Below are 26,397 nucleotides of genomic sequence, written 5' to 3' on the forward strand. Positions count from 1 at the left end.
AGAAATTCAGAGCTGACGTCGGGTGTGATGCAAAAGACACCCATACAAACACAATTTACGGACAATGATTCGAAATACGATGAAGTCATGGAACCTGTTTTTTTTTATTGCAAGCGACCGTATAATGGAGAGTTTATGGTGCAATGCAATGATTGCAAATTGTGGTTTCATCCTGCATGCGCTTTCCCATCGGACAGTAAAGAAAGCAAATTTGATCGTAATAAATGGCGTATAACGTCTTTAGCTTGTGGACGTGGTAAAGACCATAACACCGGCAAAAAAAATCGCCGGGTTTACACTCACGCACCGCAGCGCACTGAAAATCCGAATGTCGACAAGGAGTTATTTCCCCCCAAGTCTCCTAACGGTGCAGGGGTCACAGAAATAGATGGAATGTTAAATCCTTCAGATGATGCTTCTCGGAATCCTAATGTCACTGAAAATGACGCCATGGAAAAAGATGGAATATTGGATTTTTCATATGATGCTTCCCTGAATCGCAATATCACCGAAGATGATATCACAGAAAATGGTGGAATATTAAATCAATCCGATGATGCTTCTCTGAATCCTAATGTCACTGAAGATGATGCCACGGAAAAAGATCGAATATTGCATTCTTCATATGATGCTTCCCCGAATCGCAATATCACCGAAGATGATATCACAGAAAATGGTGGAATATTAAATCAATCTGATGACGCTTCTCTGAATCCTAACGTGACTGAAGATGATGTCACCGAAAAAGATGGAATATTGGATCCTTCATATGATACTTCCCTGAATAGTAATGTCTCTGAAGATGATATCACAGAACAAGACGCATCTGATCATACAAAATCGTTTCCAGATTCCCGGATGACGTCGAATTCTAAACCAGTCGCGCACAGCGAAATTAATGAAGCATGGGTGAGTGATTCCGCAATCGAATCGATTGGAAGAATGACATCGAAGATATCGGACAAGATCGAAGAACCTGATGAGGTGAACTTACGAATGTCAACTTCAATCACCGTACAAGAATGGGAAAGGGCCATTAAAAATCGCGGCCAACATCATTTTGACAATAATTCTCCGCACAGAACGACACTTATACGGGCTCTTCGGCAAGTTTATGATTCATGTGTGCCTATGATAAAAAGTAATTATTTGCGTGCTCCATACAAAGTGACAGAGATTATAACGGAATCTGAGCGATATTACGAAGGCAATGTCATACTGTACTGCGGTCATAAAACATGTTGCGAATGTACGGTCACTATCCATGCGCAATTTTACAGTATGGTGAATTCGACGCAAATCGACTTTCTTATAACTGGAGACAGGCATCATCGTCACGAATGCACTAAATCAAAAAGAGTTAAAGGCGAACAGCGGCTGAAACTGAAAGAGGAGCTTAATTACAAAACCCCGACTCAAGTGCATCGGGATTTATTTGATACATTGTCAGAAAATGAACGGTTTTTTGGTTCACATACATTTGCACCTTCGACTGACGTTTTGAAAGACATCAAAAGAGATGGTTGTCCAGTGGTAAAATATTCTAAAAACTGGCTATTCTGCATGGATAAATTGGTGAAAATTTTCACGAATGAGAAGAAAACTAATTTTCTGCGTGCGTGGTCCGCGAATCCCCCAACCGTAACTATGTACAATGATGGGCAAATAAATATCTATAAAGAGTTGTGTCGCGTGGACTTCCTTTTCATCGATGGCTCAGGAGGTGTTGTGCGCAGCAGTAAGGGCTTTGAAAATTTCCAAATCTATGTGCTTTTTGTACGAAACCCAAGAAAGGGTCGGCCGGGAATGCCGGTGGCAAGCTTTCTCACAAGCAAGCATGACGCAATAACAATAGGAAACTTTCTGCGAGACTTCATACGCGATTCTTCGGGTAGAGAGCGATCCACGAAACCTCTCATCATTGTGATTGACGGTAGTAAAGCCGTATGGAATGCAGTTTTGGATGCGTTTAACAGAGAAAATAGACTTCAGTATTATTACCGATGCCATCGCATTGTAACTGGCAATGCTGCGCAAAATGACATGGAAAAGACATTCGTAATAAATTGCTTCAGTCACAGCATGAAAGCTGCATCCATCCTGTGTCGCAAGTACAACAAAAAGGGATTTGTTGCCACTGCAATGTTTTGGATCGGTCTGTTACTGTCGCAAGATATGCTATCAAAAATGGACGATTTGAACGCTCTTTCCGATGATGTGTTAATTATCTGAATTGTAGGTGAGGTACACTTTTAAATCCGGCCTTGAATGTGGAATTTGCCATACACTAAAATGGCGGCGAATAATGCCCGACAGCGCAATATAACGTAGCCTTGGTCCTCGTGTTCGTAATTAAGCAGGACGATCTGGAATATTGAAATGGATTTTAAATAAAGTAATTTGAAAGCTCTTTCCGATGATGTGTTAATTATCTGAATTGTAGGTGAGGTACACTTTTAAATCCGGCCTTGAATGTGGAATTTGCCATACATTGAAATGGCGGCCAACATTGCTCGACAGCGCAATATAACGTAGCCTTGGTCCTCGTGTTCGTAATTAAGCAGGACGATCTGGAATCTAGAAATGGATTTTAAATAAAGTAATTTGAAAGCTCTTTCCGATGATGTGTTAATTATCTGAATTGTAGGTGAGGTACACTTTTAAATCCGGCCTTGAATGTGGAATTTGCCATACTCTGAAATGGCGGCGAATAATGCCCGACAGCGCAATATACGTAGCTTGGTCATCGTGTTCGTAATTAAGCAGGGCGATCTGGAATCTAGAATTGGATTTTAAATAAAGTAATTTGAAAGCTCTTTCCGATGGTGTGTTAATTATCTGAATTGTAGGTGAGGTACACTTTTAAATCCGGCCTTGAATGTGGAATTTGCCATACATTGAAATGGCGGCCAACATTGCTCGACAGCGCAATATAACGTAGCCTTGGTCCTCGTGTTCGTAATTAAGCAGGACGATCTGGAATCTAGAAATGGATTTTAAATAAAGTAATTTGAAAGCTCTTTCCGATGATGTGTTAATTATCTGAATTGTAGGTGAGGTACACTTTTAAATCCGGCCTTGAATGTGGAATTTGCCATACTCTGAAATGGCGGCGAATAATGCCCGACAGCGCAATATACGTAGCTTGGTCATCGTGTTCGTAATTAAGCAGGGCGATCTGGAATCTAGAATTGGATTTTAAATAAAGTAATTTGAAAGCTCTTTCCGATGATGTGTTAATTATCTGAATTGTAGGTGAGGTACACTTTTAAATCCGGCCTTGAATGTGGAATTTGCCATACACTAAAATGGCGGCGAATAATGCCCGACAGCGCAATATACGTAACTTGGTCATCGTGTTCGTAATTAAGCAGGGCGATCTGGAATCTAGAAATGGATTTTAAATAAAGTAATTTGAACGCTCTTTCCGATGATGTGTTAATTATCTGAATTGTAGGTGAGGTACACTTTTAAATCCGGCCTTGAATGTGGAATTTGCCATACATTGAAATGGCGGCCAACAATGCCCGACAGCGCAATATAACGTAGCCTTGGTCCTCGTGTTCGTAATTAAGCAGGACGATCTGGAATATAGAAATTGATTTTAAATAAAGTAATTTGAACGCTCTTTCCGATGATGTGTTAATTATCTGAATTGTAGGTGTGGTACACTTTTGAATCCGGCCATGAATGTGGAATTTGCCATACATTGAAATGGCGGCGAATAATGCCCGACAGCGCAATATACGTAACTTGGTCATCGTGTTCGTAATTAAGCAGGGCGATCTGGAATATAGAAATGGATCTTAAATAAAGTAATTTGAACGCTCTTTCCGATGATGTGTTAATTATCTGAATTGTAGGTGAGGTACACTTTTAAATCCGGCCTTGAATGTGGAATTTGCCATACATTGAAATGGCGGCCAACAATGCCCGACAGCGCAATATAACGTAGCCTTGGTCCTCGTGTTCGTAATTAAGCAGGACGATCTGGAATATAGAAATGGATTTTAAATAAAGTCATTTGAACGCTCTTTCCGATGATGTGTTAATTATCTGAATTGTAGGTGAGGTACACTTTTAAATCCGGCTTTGAATGTGGAATTTTCCATACATTGAAATGGCGGCCAACATTGCCCGACAGCGCAATATAACGTAGCCTTGGTCCTCGTGTTCGTAATTAAGCAGGACGATCTGGAATCTAGAAATGGATTTTAAATAAAGTAATTTGAAAGCTCTTTCCGATGATGTGTTAATTATCTGAATTGTAGGTGAGGTACACTTTTAAATCCGGCCTTGAATGTGGAATTTGCCATACACTAAAATGGCGGCGAATAATGCCCGACAGCGCAATATACGTAACTTGGTCATCGTGTTCGTAATTAAGCAGGGCGATCTGGAATCTAGAATTGGATTTTAAATAAAGTAATTTGAAAGCTCTTTCCGATGGTGTGTTAATTATCTGAATTGTAGGTGAGGTACACTTTTAAATCCGGCCTTGAATGTGGAATTTGCCATACATTGAAATGGCGGCCAACATTGCCCGACAGCGCAATATAACGTAGCCTTGGTCCTCGTGTTCGTAATTAAGCAGGACGATCTGGAATCTAGAAATGGATTTTAAATAAAGTAATTTGAAAGCTCTTTCCGATGATGTGTTAATTATCTGAATTGTAGGTGAGGTACACTTTTAAATCCGGCCTTGAATGTGGAATTTGCCATACACTAAAATGGCGGCGAATAATGCCCGACAGCGCAATATACGTAACTTGGTCATCGTGTTCGTAATTAAGCTGGGCGATCTGGAATCTAGAATTGGATTTTAAATAAAGTAATTTGAAAGCTCTTTCCGATGATGTGTTAATTATCTGAATTGTAGGTGAGGTACACTTTTAAATCCGGCCTTGAATGTGGAATTTGCCATACACTAAAATGGCGGCGAATAATGCCCGACAGCGCAATATACGTAACTTGGTCATCGTGTTCGTAATTAAGCAGGGCGATCTGGAATCTAGAAATGGATTTTAAATAAAGTAATTTGAACGCTCTTTCCGATGATGTGTTAATTATCTGAATTGTAGGTGAGGTACACTTTTAAATCCGGCCTTGAATGTGGAATTTGCCATACATTGAAATGGCGGCCAACAATGCCCGACAGCGCAATATAACGTAGCCTTGGTCCTCGTGTTCGTAATTAAGCAGGACGATCTGGAATCTAGAAATTGATTTTAAATAAACTAATTTGATGTGTTAATTATCTGAATTGTAGGTGAGGTACACTTTCGTATCCAGCGTGAAATATGATATTTGCCGTGCATCGGTTGAGGGTTAATATTCTGCGTTCGCGAAAATAGTGTTTCACGTGATCACAAATATTCCGCCGAAATTCCGCCAGGACCACTTCAGTGCCCTTGACTTCATCAATCATTAGAGCATTGAGCAGCAGCTGTCATTGTAATTTCGACTTCGGGTTATTAGCAATGTTTATCAGTTCAATACACCACAAAATTGCGATACAATGAAAAGATAGGAAGGTGTCGAAACGACTTGGAGTAGTCTTTGGAATCAGACACCCACCTTGGCCTATGATAGAATATGTTACCGAATAACAGTACGCACGGTACCATACTCATACTGTAGCATATCTATTAGCACCCAGTCAAGCAACTATAAAACTCGGATACTCCTTGTTGAAGATAATGATTTCATATCTTTATTAGTATTTCTGTGTCATACTCATTACACAACCACATGGCATCCCAGGGTATAATATTGTCACTTTTCCACAAACGAAGTAATGAAGAACAGCAAATCCACCGCTCATATTGCTATGTAACCTTTTCAAGTTATGACTTATGATCATCACCTACACACTTCCGATATATTACCAGATACACCAATATGATATTTACAATGGAGGTAGAAACAGATCCTGCTGTGTTTGAAGCACTTTGCGGCCTGGATTTCACTTTTCTACTGAAACGACCTTTGTCGGAAATCAGACCCATACTGCCATGCTTATCAAGGATGCTGCTCTGCAACTCGTCGGACAAATCACAAGAGTAAGATCACAATCTGACAAATTAATAGTCTCTGAATGTGGTTGTTTCCGAAACTCATATGAACTGCAGTGAATTGAATCTTATCCGCATAAATTGTTTGATGCATCTGCTGTTTAATTTTCCAAATATTTCAGAAAAATCTAACTCTAGTGTGATCTGGTTTGCAAGTATGTATTTGTTATTATTTCGTTATACGATTGCTGGATTGTAACCAAGTCACAAGTCAATATCACTTTTATGGTTTTGACTCGAGTCAAGTCGAGTCATTTTCAATTCACCACCGAGTCTAGTCGGAGTCCAAGTCAGCGAACAGAGGGTCGAGTCTGAGTCATGGTATTATGACTTGAGTCAAAGTCATTGTGTTGACTGCTCAGTTTTCAGTGGAAGTCTTGTTAAACCTACTCTGTTTGGTGATATCGAATGGTTCGCATTTATAGTATAGTAATTTTCCTCACTTTTAGCGGTTGCTGGTTGCATTTTCAAGTAGACGAAATCCCAATACGGTAGTGTGGTTACAATGAAATGTCGGTCTTGACCTTTGAGACTCTAATCATATGACTTGGGTTCGAGTCATTCCTATATTATGAGAAATCGACTCGAGTCATCAGAAAATCTTGAGTCGAGTCATTACAACCCTGTGCAATTAGCATCCTACTAATATGTCTCAGTAAAATTTTTATCGGACTTGCTCATTTGCTGCCTTATGACCAGCTAGCATTTATGTCATCATTCTCGATCTAGCACTGATAGCTAATTAGCTTGATTTCGGCAGAAATTATGTAAATGTTTTTTCACATAGTGTTAAATAAACAATGTAAATAAAATTACACTGGTCGAAGTGCTAATTATAGGACAGGAAGTGCGATTTTGGTATTGGCAATGTTCATTGACATTTGAAATTTTTGTCCAATATATTTCATCCCTCAACTTATTCAATGCAATTATCCAGATGGGAGGAAAAACAAGGAGATTTAATGCAAGTACTGTCGGGCATAGAAGATGTAAATGCAATTGTTTTGTTGCTCAAGGTGGACTTCCATGTTTTAGAGGTTGATGCTAAAGCTGAATTGAAAGCGAGGTGAGCTTGTAAATTTTTTAGTCCATAGCAAATCTGTTCAATGCATTAGAAGACCTTGCTTCAATGTCACGGAATGCATAGTGCATAGACGTCTTTTCCTGGTACAGGAGCCTATAGCCTACCTCGTGTTTTCAGATTTTTTCCGTAACTAAATGAATATGTACGGGATTTTTCGCAACATACCGTAGTCAGTGTCTGCTTAAACACCAGTGGGTAATGAAGTCTAACGGGGTATGCAATTCTACTGCATTCGGCATTCAATTGGCTAAAAAAGTGTGATTGATGGATTAAAATGAAGGCTCAATAGAGATTTTTGTACTCGTGAGCATAGTGCATAGGTCGGCAACCGTTTTTGCTCTGTGAACCGGTTTCAAAATGAAAATTTTTGTCTTGGACCGGTCGAAAAACATAAATATGTTCAACGTTGATACTTGATTGCGCCTCTTACATTACAATGTCCATAAAGGGTGCACAGTAGGGGTGTTCAAAATTGACTTTTATTCTCAAATTGTACTGGCTACTTGATAAAATTGTTCGGTTACCTAATTTAAGCCTACACACCAAATTTGGTTCAATTCCAGCCAGTAGCCGCATTGCTACAGAAGAAAATTTCTGCAGCTACTCGCTGGAATCGAACCAAATTTGGTGAGTAGGCTTAAATCATGTAACCTAACAATTTTATCGAGTAGCCAGTACAATTTGAGAAAAAAAGTCATTTTTGAACACCCCTAGTGCACAGAAAGTCAGTAACACATCAGTTTCGAATAAAGAGATACTTCATTCTCTTGAAATTTTTATCAGTGATTTTGACCTACATGGAACTTTTAACGAACTCTTCCACCTGTTGCTGACCCCTGCTCTGATGAACCTATTGATATCAACAAATCAAACCGTAAGCGATACGTTACCAGACATTACGAGAAAATACTTCTCCGAGTCTAATTTCACGTATCTTGTTATGGCCATTCCACAGAAATCTTGCAAACAATCAATGAACTCCTGCGCAGGTATCACTAATAGAACTACTTGAAGACTGAAACAGTCAGTAGAAGTAGTTAGAAGATGTAAAGTAGTACTTGAATTGATGTTCTTGGAAGAAACACTTTGATAAATCACTATGTCCTCCCAATTTAGGATGATTTTGATAATAATTCACTGGGCGATATTCTCAAAGTAATTCGCCCCTGTATTGGAATCTTTACTAATATCTATAATCTTTTACAGGCAAAAAGCGGCTCACAGCAAAAGTGTAATTACAACGAATCTCCAAAAACACGGACTGATACAGGAATTTGAGCGCTGTGAACCAGAGAGGAAGCTGCGTATTTTAATATCTGATCTAACCGCTATTTTGTCAGCTGTTAGCGCTGGTAAGCTGTCGAGTGTCGCGCTCTCTAGGATATCAACATACATCATATTTTTTTCAAGTTTTTAACAAGGGGGGATTGCTTCTATGCCTGCCTCCTGGTTACACCAATATTTCTCCACAAATTTGTATATTGCTGTGTTTTGAGTAGGCCCTACTTGATCTAAATTTCACGAAAATTGCAATCCTGGTGTTCTTGATGTCCAATTCAATTTGCTTGGGATAATGCTATCCCATGACACATAGCAACTTCCAAGACGCAGCATTGGAGTCGGAAGCGGTGCTGGGTCCAATAATTCATAGTGACGGCCGACAGGTAACAGTGGATGATGTGGATAGCATCTGCAGCGCAACATTAAATACGGTATTTGTCGAACCGATGGCAGGCGATATAGATAATAATAAGATCTTGGTTACTTCCACACCTTATTTAACGTCCACTTGCAAAGTAGCCTAATAATTATGTTTTATATATTATTATATATTTCAATAATTACATTTTAATGAGTATAAATATTACTTTGCAAGCGGACGATAAATAAGGTGTGAAAGCGACCAAGATCTTAGCATTAAATACCGGTATGTCATACGGACATCAAAAGTAACAGAAGTTTAGGGTGCTGTGCCAATTGCCAAAAATATACTCTCTATTTGGAGAAATCTGCATGATTAAATGTTATTATACAATATTGAATATTCTCCTTTTCAGCAGATGACAAAATGCCCGTTCTGGATAAGGAAGGCTACGTTAGCAAGTCCGAGTTATTTGCATGCTCATCTTATTTTGAATTGGTGTCAGACGTCCTCTGCATTGCAGTCGCGGGTAAGGCATGTTACGTAAGTTTACCATACATTCTCCTCTAGGAGGATTTCTCCTCCTTTTTGGTAATTCGTCCTCCTTTACAGCTTTTCGAGCTAAGATTTTTTTTATTCCACCAACGTAAAATGTGAAAGAAAAACTGTATTTTGGGAGTTGAGCCGGAAAGATGACCCTTTTTTTAGTCAACCGACCACATAGTGGGGAAAATTTATCTTTTTTTCTGGATTTTCATCTTGTATTCTATGTTTGAAAATTTTGAAAAAGTTTCCTCCTTTCCCGATTCCAAAATATGGCACAGTAACCCTATGTTATGCTATGCTTTATGTCTGCTCTGCTGTCAGGTACATATGTACAAATGCTGTTGTACCTCCTTACATAGGCGCCGAACGCTAATTTTCCTTGGGTGTACGGGTTTGATGACGTCACAAAGAAATGCCGTCATAATCTGACGGAATGATAAATAGAGTTAATACAGCATCAAATAATGAGGGTAAAGTGCATGCGTGAATGCCGATTATACAATCTCCTCGTGTTAACGAACTTGCGCGTAAGATAAGCTTGTCAACGAGTCCGGAAGTACTGTCAATTAGCGAGTCCCTGATCGCTCGCGAACAATTAAATACGCCACTTATCAACGCGTGTCACGTAACCTCGGCGACGATTTGCGCAAGGCAAAATGTCCAAGTTGTTACGGAATCGATTTCAGGTTGTTCAAATCTTTCTCGTTTTTTACAACTCAAGCCTTGACACACATATTCTGATGGTTATGTTTAAGTATTAGCGTAATTAAATTACGCATGCATGGCGCACGCATAGTCGCACAAGTCTGCGGACATTAGATGTCGTTCAGTTCGGCGATGTCACTCTTTAATCATAATTGCTAATCAGCATACACCTAACGGCGTTGTCTCCAAGCCATCGAGAGAAAGGAGCCAACGCATGCTGGGCTCGAGACGCGATAGTTGGCCATGGCCAGTGATCATATCTTTCGTACCAGGCCTGTTGCAGATGCGATTGCGTAGGCAAGCGATGATATCGTGCGCGCCAACGCAGATGCGATAGTGCAGGCTAGCGATGATACAGTGCGCACCGGGCCTACTACTGATGTTATTGTTCAAGTCAGTGAAACGAGGCTTGTTGGAGACGCGATAAATCAGGCAAGCGTCCCAAGCGATGATTGCCGAGCGCATTGCAATCAATGACATAATTTAGCGATCATCTCAGCATGAGATCACGTCGTCGCGTTACATTGTGCACAGACGAATCTCGCTAATTAGCAACGCGCTTGTCGCTAATCGGCCGCGCGCAACGGGTTACCTCGCTCACATAAGCGGCAGCAGGTAATGTCGTAAACCGAAATACATTGCGATTCGTTCTAAATAACACAATCGACGTTTATGCCGCTACATGCCAAATCGAATTCTAGGTATGCAGCATACCTAAAAAAATGTCTAGGTATGCGTGGCATACATTGCATACCCAGGTTTGGCGCCTGTGCCTCCTTAGTCTGACTCCATATCCGCAGGGTCTTAATTACAGACTAGACTCAATGATTCCAGTGCTTGAATCAGGCTGTGTGAGTCAATTGTTTTGAGTACTGGATTTATACAGTATGGAGTGTGGGAGGATAAATAGGCCTACATACACATTCTTTTCTTTATAGGTTTCATGTGTCAAATTTCATGCATTCATTCACTGATTTATATACTCATCCTGTTCAAAACATTGCCCAAGAGAATATGCATTTTACCAACCGACAAAATCGTGGCTGGCAAGAAAAGAGCAGTCATTCAGTATTGTTATTTGATTGTGCAGTATTTTTTTTAAATTATGCTGAAATGACTTCAGAGTAATTGTGGTATGTTGCGCCGAAAATTATTTGATAACCCCTGTACGCCACCTTTTGCTAACTTATTCCATTCCGTGTGTGTTTTCTTTCATTGTACTATCAACACGGTATTCAAACCAACAGAGTTGCCGATGCTGCTGCAAGTTGTGAGGATCGCAGAAGCTCTCATGTATGTTCCTAACGGCGGCAGGATGTTGAACAAACTAGTAAGAAAATTGCGCTAGTCTCGTCGCTGTGTGAGTGATTGCATCTTATCCTGTGCAGGTGTCGAATAACCCGTCTTCGTTAGTGCCAATATGTCAAAATCTGATCAAAAATCATATCACGGACGACACGTCGGTGCCGAAGTCAACGTTGAAGGTTATAGAGGAAAGAAAGAAGTCTGCAATCGAAAGCTTGTGCCGACTCAATCCTGTGATGGCTGCCAACATCAGAGAGTTCACGGTAGATAGGCTACTATATTTGTAGAACTAATTCTTGTGTGATCCAAAGCATTTTAGGCTAATAAACTAATGATATGCTGATATCGGGCATCGTACCCAATATTTTGTTGTATCAATGGTCTATCTCAGTGCTTTTCAACCTTTTTGAGCTCCATTCGCACTTTCTTTGTAAAATTAATTTCATTCGCACAAACTATCGAGTGTTGTTATACAAAAAGAAGATGAAGATACCTAACAACATTTTGTTGAGATGTGCAACAAATTGGCTACTGTATCTTAAGCTATCAAGTGTCTCATTAAAAAGGCAACTTTTTCGCTCGTTTTGATTTTAACTATTTCACTAAAACCCTTCTCGACCAAACAACTTGTTGGGTTTTGAACATGAACTAGTCTACTAGTGCTTGGATGGCCAGGTCCTAAAATATGTTCTGCACTCCTATTCAAAATACCGCGTATCTTTGGCGAGTGAAAAGTGGTTGCTGGCAGAAATCGCTTTTGAGAGCTGACACAAAGGTCCCGGAGGCTCCGGGTTGTCGAAAGGGCGAAAAATCCACGTTTGTGTTGGGGCTTTTGCCTTATGTCTTGGAACATTAGGTGCAAAACGATCAAGGAGAGTATAGGCACATTGATTAGAGCTCGCTACCTTATGATACGTCGCTCCAACTTCTGTATCGCGAGCATATGCGAAGAGCAAATAAACTCACGATACTGTGTGTTCTGTTCTGTTTTTAGATCAATCCAACTTAAGAATTCATCACAGTTTAATTACGGTAAAGCAGCTTTTAGACTATCACCAAAATCCTAATTTTTGTGACATCTCGCGAACCGAGCCTCACCCATGAAAAGGAATTCATTTTCAACATTACAGTTGTATGCTACGATTTTACGGAGATGTATGACATACAGAACGCGCGCAACACAATTCTGCCTAACACACCTCTACAAAACATGTCTGACGCACGCGATTTTAAATTGGGGCGAATGAAATTCATCTGATTGTCGCAGTTGTACTACTGTCTACGGATCATACCCATATCGAAAGGTTTGGCCATCCAGCATCGGTCATTTTTAGACCAGGGTTTTGTCGCCGCTTATGTTTCTGGCCCCGCATCTTATCAGCGGTTTGTTGGCCAAAGCGTTACGTCGTCACGTGCTCCGACGCAAAAAGGTTTGGCTTCGAAATGAATGAGTCTCATAGGCCTGAACTCGCTCGTTTCACACCCCTACACTAGTTCTTCCCAACGGTCTTCCTCCATGCTTTCAGAAAAAAAAACAGTCTGACAAATCTTATCATGAATTATCATGATAAAGCCATATTTTCTGCGTGTCTCGCTCATTGGCTGTAGTAGCCTACCCAACACAGTGATCTTGGACATGTAAAATCTATTGCAAGATTTTTTGCAATAAATTCAACAAATATCACATGCATATTAACAGATAGCTCTGGCATCGTGTCGACCAAACACCCTTTGCCGTCCATAAATAACCCTTGAAGGGGTTAAAATTTACGTTACACTAACTCTCAAATGTGACTTTGTAATGATAGTCATTTTTAGCCTGTCGCAAGCTCAGACGGGTTGATATACTGTTTGTCTCCCACTACACCAGCTTCCAAACCAGGCTTTTGGTTACATAATAATTATAGTGCGAAAATATTAATTCACCACGGCTTAGTGGTGCGTCGCAAGTGAAACAAGTTTACAATTGCGTCACAACTACAAAAGCTACACTCCCCTTGAATTTCATATTAGGCTTATTCTACGTTACAAAAATTAGCAATTATTCACGATTTTCATTCGCACATTATCCGGATTTTCATTCGCACTATTCGCACCACCTTCGTCATTCGCACTGCAATTTTTTTCATTCGCACTAGTGCGAACCGTCACACAGGTTGAAAATCTGATATCTTAAAAAAAATCTGATATATTCCATGGACTATAAAGTACGAGACTGTCACTGGCACTACAAAAAGGAATGTCAGTGATGCTTGGCGACTATAAAGAAAATTGTGTGATGATTTTTAATTGCATTTTATTGAGACCAGTTTTCTTATATAGATGAATATTTACTGATTTAGTGATATCATAATGTGCCGACATATCACTCCACAACATGGCTTGTTCACTAATCAGATTACAACTAGTTTTCCACTCGTTTTTACTACGGTAGTGCGGAATTTCCGACTCTGGTCCGGCTACCTAATATCAGGATCCAAATCCTCGGCCTGATCCTAAAATTTAGCGTGCCTTCATCTGTAACACCCCATATCTTGTTTAGGTGGAATACTGTAAGATGCCGAGTCTTGCGATATCTTTGACGTTGAATTTCATCATGAAAGACACCCAATATGATGACGGGCGCGTGAGCAAGCTAGTGACGTTCATCAGCGGACTGCTTCTCGGTAGCAACACGAAAGTGCGGTCCTGGTTCGCAAGCTTTATCAAGACTACTCAGGATGTATGTCTTCTATCTGTTTATACTGAAAGTTAATTCAAATATGCATTTTGAAGAATGCTGTTAGAGTTTCCCAGAGTGATACCCCATCTAGTGGCTGGCTTTACTCTCCAAGGTCTATCCTTTCCTACCATTTGCTGCCTTTTTCTGTCTCGATGGAACAGGCTTAACAGCTTATCTTATCTCGAAGTTTGCCTTTACCAGATTATGACAATCAGAATTAGTACCCAACAGGAAAAGTTGAGCTTATGCAATGGGACCACACATACATTGTAGTTTAATAGGGATGTGATGTATGCCAAAGCATTTTTAGTGACCAAGGGCAGTATTTTGTCTATACCGCTGTGATGCATTTCAACGTACTACCTCATGATCACAGTTACATAACAAGCCTTCTCAGCAAACCGTCCTATTTCTGGGAATTTCACAGGTGAAACCAAATCTAATGCGACAGGAAATCGAGAAGGAACTTTACTCTATGGTGCAGTCTTCGGAAATACAACAGTTGACCTCCATGGATTGCAGTCAAGGTACGTGGAATATCTGGATTATTCTGTTCACTAGCCAGGCTGACGATCACTGACGTTTCGTAGACGCAATCGGCAAAGAGGACGATCTAATCAACTCTATGTGTTTGCTAAGCGAAGAGCAGTGTCTACGAGCGACTACTCTTATACGATTGTGCTGCGCGCTGAAGGCTATCGCCGGGCTGAAGTATGTATTTATGTGTGAAACGGCGGAGTCTGAATAGTCGGTGGCTGTTCGTTTTTAGATTCTCGGAGACCGAGTCTGATCTGGTGCTGCGTCTCATCACTTGTTTCCCGCCTCTGACAGCGGCTGGGATACGGTTCATGTCGTTGTCGCTTAGCATGTTGCTGGCGTGCTCGGCGCTAATTGTGTAGGTATCTTTTCGGAGAGCTTGTTCGGTGTTTTACATTGGGCGTTCTGATGACGAGCATTTTGGATCGTAATTTGTTGGTGGAAAAAAGCACCGAGTATCGATATTTTCTACTATTTGCACGTACAGTCGTATTAAAAGAAGTCTGTCGGTGTAGGCTTGATGATAAACCGGCGGAGGCCTGCTTTTTCGTGATGTTGTGATCGATCCAAGCCTATTTACAATTAATCTCTAAAACTAGCACACTCTCTCTAGCTGGTGCCTCGCGACAGCCTAAAACTTTCATAGCAGATCGTCACTCTGCAGTAGGGCTCTTCAAAAATGACTTTTTTTCTCAAATCGTACTGGCTACTTGATAAAATTGTTAGGTTACCTAATTTAAGCCTACACACATAATTTGGTTCAATTCCCACCAATAGCCGCATTGCTACAGGAGAAGAAAGTTTCTATTTATTATATAAAAATGAATAACAAAAAATTTGAAAATTTTCTGTTCACCCCATGAAAGTGTTAGGTTGTCTATAGAAACGATGCCCACTAAATTTGGTTCAATTCCAAACAGTGGAAGCGGGGTTATTGCCCTCGAAAAATTTGGATTTGAATAAAATAGTATTTACGGTGGGCACCACTACAATAAATAATTAAAGAATTGGTCACCGTAAATACTATTTTATTCATAATCCAAATTTTTCGACGGCAATAACTCCGCTGCCACTGGTTGAAATTAAACCAAATTTAGTGAGCATCGTTTCTATAGACAACCTAACACTTTCATGGGGTGAACAGAAAATTTTCAAATTTTTTGTTATTTATTTTTACATAATAAATGAAAACTTTCTTCTCCTGTAGCAATGCGGCTACTGGTGGGAATTGAACCAAATTTGGTGTGTAGGCTTAAATTAGGTAACCTAACAATTTTATCAAGTAGCCAGTATGATTTGAGAAAAAAGTCATTTTTGAAGAGCCCTACTCTACAGGCTGCAATCTACATCATTGATTGGGAATGTATGGTATTTCCGATACCAAGCCATTCAATAAATACTGTATACTCTTGAGTCCCTGTAAAACACGCATATAGGGTTCAAATAGTACTTTTTCATATCCCCACCAACACCACTAACAGCTGAGTAATTGTCAAGTAATCGCCCCAACCTCTTTCTTCGTTTACTGTAGTGAGCAATTTCACTTTTTTTGCTAAACTTTTCTATGCCGATTTGATCTACAAGATACACGCAATTACACCCGATTAAAAGTGACGCCTACGTAGCTGTCATGGCCTTGTATGAGTTCATTGTCGACTGGTACCGCATGGATCGTTATTATATCACTATGATCACTCATCTTGTGTTAAAACGAACGAAGTAGGCTACTGTTTATTGTGCCATAACCTAACAATAGGACTGCGTGCCTGTGTCCAAATCAACCCGAGTTTTTTTACATGAAATTTTTACTTTTGTAACGTTCCCGAGCATTTTGGCTAATGCGGCTGTTTTGGACCTGGGTTATCCGATCTCCTAATTAAGCGAATGAACCAATTTCTATTCTACATTTTAAATTTCTGTAGAGACAAAGAAAAAGAGAAGCAGTCCGTGAACTGGATAAAATGGCTGGCGAGCAGATCGTCGGAATTGCAAAAGTAAGATTATACGTCACCGATATCATGCTAGAATCATTGAACGCGTGTCTGTTGTACACATTCAGCGCTGGTCCCGAAGGCGGTTCGTTTGCCGAACAGCTGCTGCTGATGGCGATCCACTTGCACAGCGATCAGAGGCCGGCCGTGGCTCAGCTGGCCTGTTCCACTCTCGGCATGAGAATAAAGGTACCGACGTCGTCTCTCACGAGGATGCGACAGATCTTCACCGAGGAAGTCTTCACGACGCAGGTATGTGTGTTGGTGTCACCGAACCTTGTTGCCTAAATATTTTGGCAATATTATTTCAAATATTTTGAATATTTTGGCAGTAACAAAGCGCTTGTACTTGATTGAGAAATACTTGCTTAACTGGTTATGTGGTTAAGTGGTTTTTAGATTATTTCCACTTCTACTTGAATAGTTTCTAGGAAAAATTACTTTTTTTGAAAAGTAAAAAGTAATTCGTTATTAGGCCTACTTTATCTCACTTTTGTGTGTGAATTGACGTAATTGTTGTCCGCCTTGTAATATTTCCGATGCATCTGTTTTGCAGGTTGTCGCGGCACACGCGGTGAACGTACCCGTTACGAAAAGTCTCAACGGGAACATGACCGGGTACCTTCCTATTCACTGTGTTTACCAGCTGCTGAAAAGCAGGGCTTTCTCGAAAAGCCGAGTGTCAATCAAGGTAACGGAGTACGGGGAAGCGCCGGGCTGTAGATACCTTTTTCGGAGTAAAATGTGCTACCCGTTAGTGTTGCGTCCGCTACGCCAGTCACTTTTCGATCTGTTGGTGCCGTGGGAAGTTTGATTTGCTCATTAACAAAGAATTTATATTTGCTCTGTGGATATATTGCATTGACTATAAATAGCCACCTGTATAACTTATCGTCTGGGGTTATCAATTTCAAATATTGCCATTGTAGTGAAGTTGAAGTTCATCCATCATGTTCATTTTTCTTCTCATTTGCTGATTCGAGATTTTGACCAGTCCTGTATATGGAATGACGACAGGTCCTGCCAAAGCAATCTGTGCTTAAGGCTTCTTGCTTGAAAATGCGAGTTTGATACAAAGCCAAGACTACCATAGGCTCCGCACTTGAATGAGACTTTCTCCGATGAGATCGAGACTTCTGCCGGGGCTTCGTTGCTCGTGCTCTTTTGATTCCATCTATTTTAGCAGGGTTGTAACCAAGCCACAAGGTTCCGAGTCACAAGTCAATCTCACTTTTATAGTTTTGACTCGAGTCAAGTCGAGTCATTTTTAGTCCACCACCGAGACTAGTCCGAGTCCCAGTCTGCGAGCAGAGGGTTGAGTCCGAGTCGTAGTATTATGGCTCGAGTCTGAGTCCAAGTCATTGTGTTGACTGTGCTCAGTTTCAAGTTAAAGTCTTGTTAAAACCACTTTTTATAACTCTATTTGGTGGTATCGAATGGTTCGCATATAAAATATACTAATTTCCCTCACATTTAACAGTTCCTGGTCTCATTTTCAAGTACCGGTACCAATAGGCGAAATACCGACAGTGTGGTTACTTTACTATTTGAAATTACAATGAAATGTCGGTCTTGGCCGTCTGAGTCTCGAGTCCTATGACTTGGTCTGAGTCATGCGCAATGACTCGAGCCCAGATCGAGTCAATACATAGATTGGGTCGAGTCATTTCCGCATTTTGAGAAAATGACTCTCGAGAGTCATCAGAAAATCGCCACTCGAGTCGAACTCCAGTTGAATCAGGACTCGAGTCATTACAACCCTGTGTTTTAGGAGTGGATATACAAACAAATATGTACAACGTCGTCGCCGCTGCATCCGCAGCTTCCGTCGTTGGTCCGGCAGTATGTCTCGACCATCGTCACTCCACATGCAAAAGGTATGTGTACCAGTTATTTTATGTCAGTGACGCGAAGCGTGCATTCATGACCATTGTCTGGATAGTAATAAAATTTGCTTTGGTGCACTAGGCCCGACAAAATTTGAGTACAGTGAACACTCCTCATGCATTGAAGTGAAGATATGGTTAGAGAGTCAAGAGTTGATAGAAGATTGTATTAAAGCTGCTTCTTTCCATTTATTTCTATCATTGGCCCATTAGAAAAACCGGACTTATCACCATATTTCTCCCAGCACACGACGACGGAATGCTCAACGATCCGCTTACAGAGCAAGAAATAACGGATGTGTTCGATTCGAAAAACACAGAAAGCAGTTTGAGCACGCGTCTACTTATTCTCTATTACGTTTTGCTGTATCAAGACTCTGTTCTCAATCATATGAAAACCTTGGGTACGGTTCTGAGTCTAGTAAGCACCGTTATAGTGTTCTAATCGCGTGTATCATTCCAGTTACGCTGCAGTCCGCACCGAAGAGATATCCATCGAGTCTTATCAATGCAATACCGGTTAAACTCTTATTACACAAATCTCAACGCGAGCCGCAATCCTTTGACAAGCTATACCCAGCTTTACTGGGCCTGCTACACACCCATTTACCGCACCTGTGTCAGGTACGTTCTCTTGCTTTTTAAGGTTGCTAGTTGATAAATGTGTTTGCTTTGATGTAGGTGGAGGACTGGATTGCAGAGTTGGATATGGCAGTTTCGAATCCGGCTGATGGTTCTTCGGTGACGAGCGGGACTATGAGACCGAGGACTAGCCAACTTTTCTCGCCTGATTTGCTGTATCAAGGTTTGTGTATGAGACTTCGTAATATGCTATTAGCAGCTGACTAACACGGCTGCATAGCAACGATCGACTGGTTAACAATTTATTATGTGTTCGTGCTTATGGTAAAATTGTCATTTTAAATCTTTTTTGTAGGGTTGTTAACGTATCAAAGTTTTACAACAAAAGTGATTCGAGACTTGGCTATGTTAGATGTTTCTGCTCCGTAAGTGGCTGGTACTCTTAACGGCGGAAACAAGCTGAAATGCTCGGTGTTGTATGGCCGTGTTGTGGCATCTAACACTGACATCAAGATATGAAATTCGTCTAGCGTTCAGGCACCGGTAACACCCATATGCAGCATAGCCAAATCTCAAACTACTCGTACATATCATATCAGTCATCTGCATCGAGAATACTTCAAGCGTCTGTTGAAGCAAAAGAACATGTTGTAACCACAAATCTGCTGCAATATTTCAAGTTTCTGAAAACTGCTCACTTGGTGGGCTGGATAAACTTAGTACTCAGTCACTATCAGTTCTGACTCTCTCCAGTAAAAGATTTTAAGTTGATTTTCTGTGACATAGAAAATTTTTCATCCGAAAAATAGTAATCGACGTCCATTTATTGACCGTATCACGTCGAATGTGTCGTTTTGGAGTGGAAATTTGACAGGTTTCAACACTATCGGTACTTTGGGGCGGGTCTGCAATATTATATGCCTGTCCGCAATTGCTGTTATTTGGATTCAGGCCTCTCACACGCTGATGTCAATCCTGCACTAGCGTTGATGCACTTGAGGACTTTGACCTCGGCAAAAGTCGATCCAGAATTGACGATACCGTACGCGGAACCTCTCACGAGAGGTTTCTCAAAACTCTTGGAAGAAAGCGTTTCTAGGAGAGTGAAACAGGAAGCGTGCAATCTTTGGAGGAAGTTGAATTCGGTCATTCCTTGCAAGTACGGTCGTTGTTATTGCACTATTACTGTCTAGTCAGTTTCAGATGCTATATTGTGTGATCTCATTGGCGCTGCCTACACCATACCATACCATGCCATTGCAATCAGTAAAACCAGTATCAATCAAGAACTGTCGATACTTTGATTCCAAAAATGTTTTCTTCTGTGTCAGGGTGCTGGAATCGACGGAAACCGTCCGAGATTGAGAATCTCGGCATAGTTTTGAACTAATACAGGGCAGCGAAATTATGGGCTATCGACTACCCTAGTAACACTGTTTTTGCCCATTGAATTATCTCTAGTAAACATCAAATGAATTATTCATAGCCCTCGAACAAGGTTAAGATCAGTTATGGGTTATGGGGGATTGCGGATATGCAATTTGACACTTTATGATTGAGAGGCACGTGAACGGTTTGCATTTTCACGCTGCATTGTTTGACGGTATAAAATTAAACGGCTTGTTTTCGTCACACCCATCACGGTCTCGCATTTTATTACAGCTTGTGGGTTCTCACTTGCAACGCGTTGCGACGCCGGTCGGCAGCGGGGTCCGCGTTTGCGATCAAGCAGCCCGACATTATTTTGGAGAACCTCGTCGAAGACCCGCTCGTCATCCTGGGGTTGGACGATCGGATATTTCGCAATCCTGAAATTCTCTCCGTGGTGCTGCGAATGGTCGGCGCTTGCCTTGCGGCGTCGCGTGTTTATTATCGCGATCTCGTCAAGTCCAACCCTACCACGCCGTCCATCGCTACGTCTGCGATTCCGGTAAGAGTGATACACAATTTTAACCTAGTATTAGTTAACGCTTACACCTCGCACTCATTACACTGTGTCTGAGCAGATTATATTCGAGCTTAACTCATGGAGCATTGTGGTCCTAACGTAATTGTTACGGATGGGCCAAACTATTTCTTGATTCAGAATTAATACGAATCATTTTTCACTGAGTATGGTTCCAATTGCGTACCGGTATGTCAAATGGTAAAAATTATCCTCAGGCATTTAGTACATAGAGACTTTTTTTTAAATTCTGTTCGTGTAGCCATGTAACGCTTGCCGAAATCGCGGCGGTTGGCATGTTGGCCACCCTTTCTAGATATAGGGTTCAGAGGTGATCATCGCAGAAGTTCTTCTACTGTTTTGGAAAACCCAGTAGGCAGTAGGCACATAAGCGCGGCTTCCACTTCTGCTTAAGGTTATTAGGCAAAATTACTTGCTTTTCACGTTCTGGATTTTGGAAATTGGAATATCATTTGGGTTGTCTCCGTTCTCCTCACAACTGGGCGAATTAGTCTTGTACCGGTATCTCAGTAACTGAATATAGCACTTCTATTTATACTTATTTCTGGAGAACCAACACTGACTGCTTTGACCACCTGTGAGTCTGTACGCCTATTCCTTGCCCAGACGCGCAGTGCGACGCCTACTCTCAATCCGACTCCTGTAAACGACGTTGAGAAAGAGGAACTCTGCAGCGCGTTGGTCAGCGCCCAAGAGAGCGGCGCAATACAGATACTTGTGGAAGCTTGCCTGCCAACGCAAAAGGACTGGGACCTGACTGCGGGCATAGGTGTGCAAAGAAAAGGTGAGAGAATGGAACATCAAACTGAATACGTCACTGTCGTGTTTATGCGTGTAGTTAGCTATTGCCATCAATGCCAGATGAGTGAGCTCTTGAAGGTGACTTTTGTGTCTGCACTGACAAGCAATCCCCGATTTGACCACTTTGCTATCTAAGCTCAACAGGCTGCTATGCGAAATTGTGATTTCCAAAATGTATTTATCTACTAAAGAAACGATGGTATGACAAGTACTAAAGTAGTGTTAAAACATAGTTGCGCAAACTTTTTATCAACAACATTCCCTGACGCATTATTCAGAGCAGGCGCAAAGGCCATAACTAGTTTCATTGGCAAACATTTGTCGGATAATCCTGTATGCGCGAAAAGAATTATCAGGACTACAGATTCCGTGTTGCCGGGAGAGGTCGTTCACAGTTTCATTCGTGTGCCTTGGAGTCGACTTTTTATCAAAATACGCCAACCAGGCCTGTGCCTACAGAAGGAGTTTGTGCATTATCTTAAATAGTACAGTGTGCTCGAGCGCTCTCTCTGCCCCCATTATTCGAAATTTCATGCCGGTGACGTCATATTTTGTGATACGATTGTTGATTTACGATGTTCGCTCCAATTCTCTACTAGTTGCTGACGATTACCCCTGACGATGTGTCGGCCGAAAATATTCGGGTTCATTTCAATATGAATATACCGGTCAATGGTATATTGAAGTTCTGTGCCTCCAAGAAGCTCTTCAAACATTTGGAATGTTAAATGTGGATGTTTTTCATGAAGGTAGCTATTTCAGGCTATTTAAGCATTCTTGAATCAAAACTACTAGAGTCGTGCTGGTTATGTTTTTTATACAGCTTCCAGTTTTACTTGAACAGTTCTTTAGGCAAAACTACTCACTTTTTGCAGTTTGAATTTTGAAAAAGTAGAAATTAGTTTTAGCGTGAGCTTGTGTCACTTTAATGAGAGACTTGATCATAAAAAATGGGCAAAAACGCCTCTTTATCAGGTAACATTAGTCGTTTCCCCTTAGTCCCAAAGATACTTTTTGCAATTTGGAAAGTAGCCGCCTTCGATCAACTGCGAAAAGCCATGAGACTCCTCGACGCGTCTTAGAGTACTTCAATTCAATTTATTATCAACAATTTCATAATTTCAATACACCACAAGTAGGCGATACAATGAAAAGATGGGAAGGTGTCTATCGAAATGGCTGTGAGTAGTCCTTGGAATCAAACACCCATATGTCATAGGCAATGTAAAAAGGAGGCGTGCACACTGAATGAAAAGTAAAGTAGATAATATAAAAAGCAAGCGTTAAAATGAGGTGGCATGTGACAGACCTTTCATTTGTTACCTGCAGTGACACTTTACGTAGCTTTGACATTGAAAACCGCATCTCCTACATCTACCTGTACTGACAACCTCTGCCCTCTATTTTTCAAAGGCGAAGGCATACCGGGCAACCTGCTGTCGTCTCTCCGCGAAATCCACTGCCTCATCTGTTGCACTCTTCACCAGATGTTTATCGCCGATCCCAAAGTGGCGAAACTAGTCCATTTCCAGGTACACACCATCGCCTGCAATGCCCAGATCTAGCACCTCACTTTCGGCTATTCCCTCCGTTCCAGGGTTACCCGAGTGAGCTGATACCGGTTTTCGTAGGCGGGGTGCCGTCTATGCACATTTGCCTCGACTTTATTCCGGAGCTACTGCAGCAGAAAGACATCGGGAAGCAGCTGTTTGCGATTCAGCTGTCGTCTCATCTGTCTGTGCATTTCCCGATGCCCAAGTCGCTATCTATAGCGCGACTTTGCGTCAACGTGCTGGCGACCTTCGTCACAGGTACGGTGTTATGGTCATGTCGGTTCGACATTGAGTGTTGCAGACTTTGATAGCATCGAAAAAGCTGTTGTTTTTACTGATGGCATGGAAAGTTATGATTCATGCGTAAGTGTAGTAGGGAGAGATGTGGTCTAAGTATAGTACAAGGAACTTACACACCGATTTTCAAGAAGCTAGTCTACATAGGTAGTAAAATATGGCATTTTTATATTTTATTAAACAAAAGGGGTCCTGCCTCCCTTATGTAGAAATAGAAGTTACGTCGTAACCCTTCAGAGTCAGTCGCCACCCGTTTGAAGTGTTTGATGCATAATAGGTAATTACGTGAACATATATATATCAAATCACACACATATACGTAGAGTCAACATTCAATATAGATATGACTAACAACGCGATGTTAAGCTTCAATAAAGGTGTAATGAAGGATAAATTTAGAACAAGCATTGTATGAAAGAAGGAAATAAAGGGAATAGGGATGATAACTTGACTCAGTTCTTGTGACGATTTCACGCACACGCGATGCGAACTTATCCCAATAGTACGTTCTACTGTTCAAAATACAAAATGTCGGCTGTGTTGCCTAAAAATACTGTTCAAACAGATGTGTAAGGGAGTCTTCTTCAATACTAGTAGGAGGACTACTTTTTCGGAATATTTTACCATTGTATACAATTGGATTTCGATTGTAGCGGTCAAATTATGACCAATGTGGTTATTGTTTTGATTTTTCCCGAAACGGATTGTGATTGAATGGTGTATTCATATTGAAATAAACCCGAATGCCCGACTCTCCACCAGTTGCTGACCCTGACGATTACATGTGACAAGTGTCAGCCGAAGATATTCGGGTTCATTTCAATATGAATATATTACACAATTGCACACTGAAGTTCTGTGCATGCGAGGGTCTCTTCAAATATATCGCGATCGATTAAAACTTTCTTTTTTCAGTTCTACCCGCTCACCAGCGATGCGAGTTTCTGTCGTTGGCGTTGAGCGCCATCCGGCGATTTGCGACCGCGTTTCCGCCGCTTTTGCGCGACTGCATCAGCATCTTGTTGCACATATCGAAGATTTCAAAGTGTCACCTGGCCGCGCACGACACCATCGTCAGCAAGGATCTTGTCATCGGTGAGTCATGGTAGCTACCATTGCACGGCCCTAATGAATTTCTGATGGCGAGTGTTGTGAGTAGAATTGGTCATGGTAGCCGTCGTTGGTACTTGAGCAGAATTAGAAATATTGTCGTAAATTTCTACTCAGCGATCTCTAGACCAAGTTTCTCGGAACAAACTGAAAACTGTTAATTAAAAGTAACAGTCTAAAATCCAAGACCAGTTGAGTAAGTCCAGACTGCAAGTCGTCAAACCCAACTTGAGTGCTCCAACGAAGCAGGACACCTCCGGTACTGATCTCCCTCTGGTTGTAACATCATCGGAATGGACCCTGGGCATGAATTCGAAAAGACGCTTGGACTTGGCTGACTTCAATATACGATTGAATAAGATGTTCATATTGAAATGAGCGGGTATTTTCGGCTGTCACCCGTCGGGGGTGAACGTCAGCAACTTGTAAAGTATTTAACTGTCGCTACGCGACGTCATCACGGCACTGAAATACTTTTTCGCCTCTCGGTATTCAGCTTTTCCGAATTAGATTAGAATTGTGGCTAGACAGGTTTTTTCCGAATTAGACTAGAATTACAATCATATCTACAGTTTATTTTTTCAAATTAGATTGTAGGTACAATTTTTTTCCAAATTAAATTCATATTAGAATTGTAGGTAGAATTTTTTTTGTAATTCAATTAGTATTACCTAATTCATGAAAACTTGGGTATTCAATGAGGTTCAATTCATTTCAAATCAGAGTTCAATCCCACGGGCATGAGAATGAACAGCATCACAGCAAGCTTGGCTCGTTTCACGCTATACTATGCTCCCGTAACATTTTCAGAAAGATCGGAAATAAGATTAGAAATAAAATTGGAGCGTAGAAACATTTCGCAAACTAGATAAGAATTAGATTTCCACCATTTCGCAATAGGGTTATCCAGCCCGAGTCTGGCTACTGATAATGGTGTCGGTCCCTCTTCATGGTATCGATCTCGCTAATGCGCGAACGATGTACAAACCGTCGTTTTCCAGACGAGCAAGACGAAGACGACGGGAAAGCGGTCAATCAATGGGACGCGCACGCCAAACTCCATCGGCAAGCTCGCAAAACCTTCAACCTGATTGTCGAAGACGCCATGTCGAAAAGGTAGCATCGGTCGACTGCGCCGCGAGGGAAAAGTGAATTCTCTGCACACTCAGTTGGATTGCTATTACCGACTTGTTCCTCAGCGACTCGCGAGCCAGCGGGAGCGGTAATACGGTCGAGGTCGTATTATTGCGCCGGGCGTGATCTGTCAGCCCGCGATGAGTTTTGCAGCAAAAGCGGAGCGTGCTGTCTTTGATACTGTATTTCAAATAAAATATTGAGAACCGATTCGTTGCAATGTTATTTCTTTCTTACTCGGAAGCTGTTTGGGGCGTTCTCATCGCAAAAACACGGAGATCACTGCGTATTAGTGCTCATCTATTCTGTTTGATTGAAAATGATAAATTTGTCGAATCTGTTAATGGAGGTTGTGTGCTGTGATTTAGGATTGCTGGTCAGTGGTCACCACCGCTATCGGTACGTTGCCTCTCATCAAAGACCGGCGCAGCGCTCGGTTCATATGTGATTATCTTCTTGGTT

The 26,397-nt window shown here is 41.2% G+C and overlaps 1 protein-coding gene across 1 annotated transcript; it reads left to right on the forward strand.

Annotated features, from left to right (window-relative positions):
* The first annotated feature begins 5,845 nt into the window (after window positions 1-5,845).
* Window positions 5,846-26,145, forward strand: LOC145433229 (integrator complex subunit 2-like). The gene is made up of 24 exons (XM_080310260.1): window positions 5,846-6,062; window positions 7,012-7,140; window positions 8,365-8,510; window positions 9,216-9,329; window positions 11,299-11,381; window positions 11,440-11,619; window positions 13,899-14,078; window positions 14,506-14,605; window positions 14,669-14,789; window positions 14,848-14,973; window positions 16,538-16,609; window positions 16,675-16,858; window positions 17,163-17,297; window positions 18,378-18,483; window positions 18,738-18,896; window positions 18,956-19,116; window positions 19,174-19,297; window positions 20,026-20,233; window positions 20,737-21,004; window positions 21,647-21,824; window positions 23,255-23,373; window positions 23,439-23,652; window positions 24,607-24,786; window positions 25,803-26,145. Exons 1-24 carry the CDS (start codon window positions 5,902-5,904, stop codon window positions 25,919-25,921), a joined length of 3,567 nt encoding a protein of 1,188 aa, XP_080166386.1. The 5' UTR covers window positions 5,846-5,901; the 3' UTR covers window positions 25,922-26,145.
* The last annotated feature ends 252 nt before the right edge of the window (window positions 26,146-26,397 follow it).

Source organism: Botryllus schlosseri, chromosome 2, assembly GCF_051294905.1.
Source record: "Botryllus schlosseri isolate E-star chromosome 2, Bs_hap1, whole genome shotgun sequence".
NCBI classification, from domain to species: Eukaryota; Metazoa; Chordata; class Ascidiacea; order Stolidobranchia; family Styelidae; genus Botryllus; species Botryllus schlosseri.

Excerpts from the sequence above, each read along its gene's own strand:
- LOC145433229 (XM_080310260.1), top strand. The coding sequence starts at position 5,902 with ATGATATTTACAATGGAGGTAGAAACAGATCCTGCTGTGTTTGAAGCA. Across the intron at positions 7,141-8,364 it reads AAAGCTGAATTGAAAGCGAG|GCAAAAAGCGGCTCACAGCA; the intron begins GTGAGCTTGTAA and ends AATCTTTTACAG. Across the intron at positions 14,606-14,668 it reads CTCCATGGATTGCAGTCAAG|ACGCAATCGGCAAAGAGGAC; the intron begins GTACGTGGAATA and ends GACGTTTCGTAG.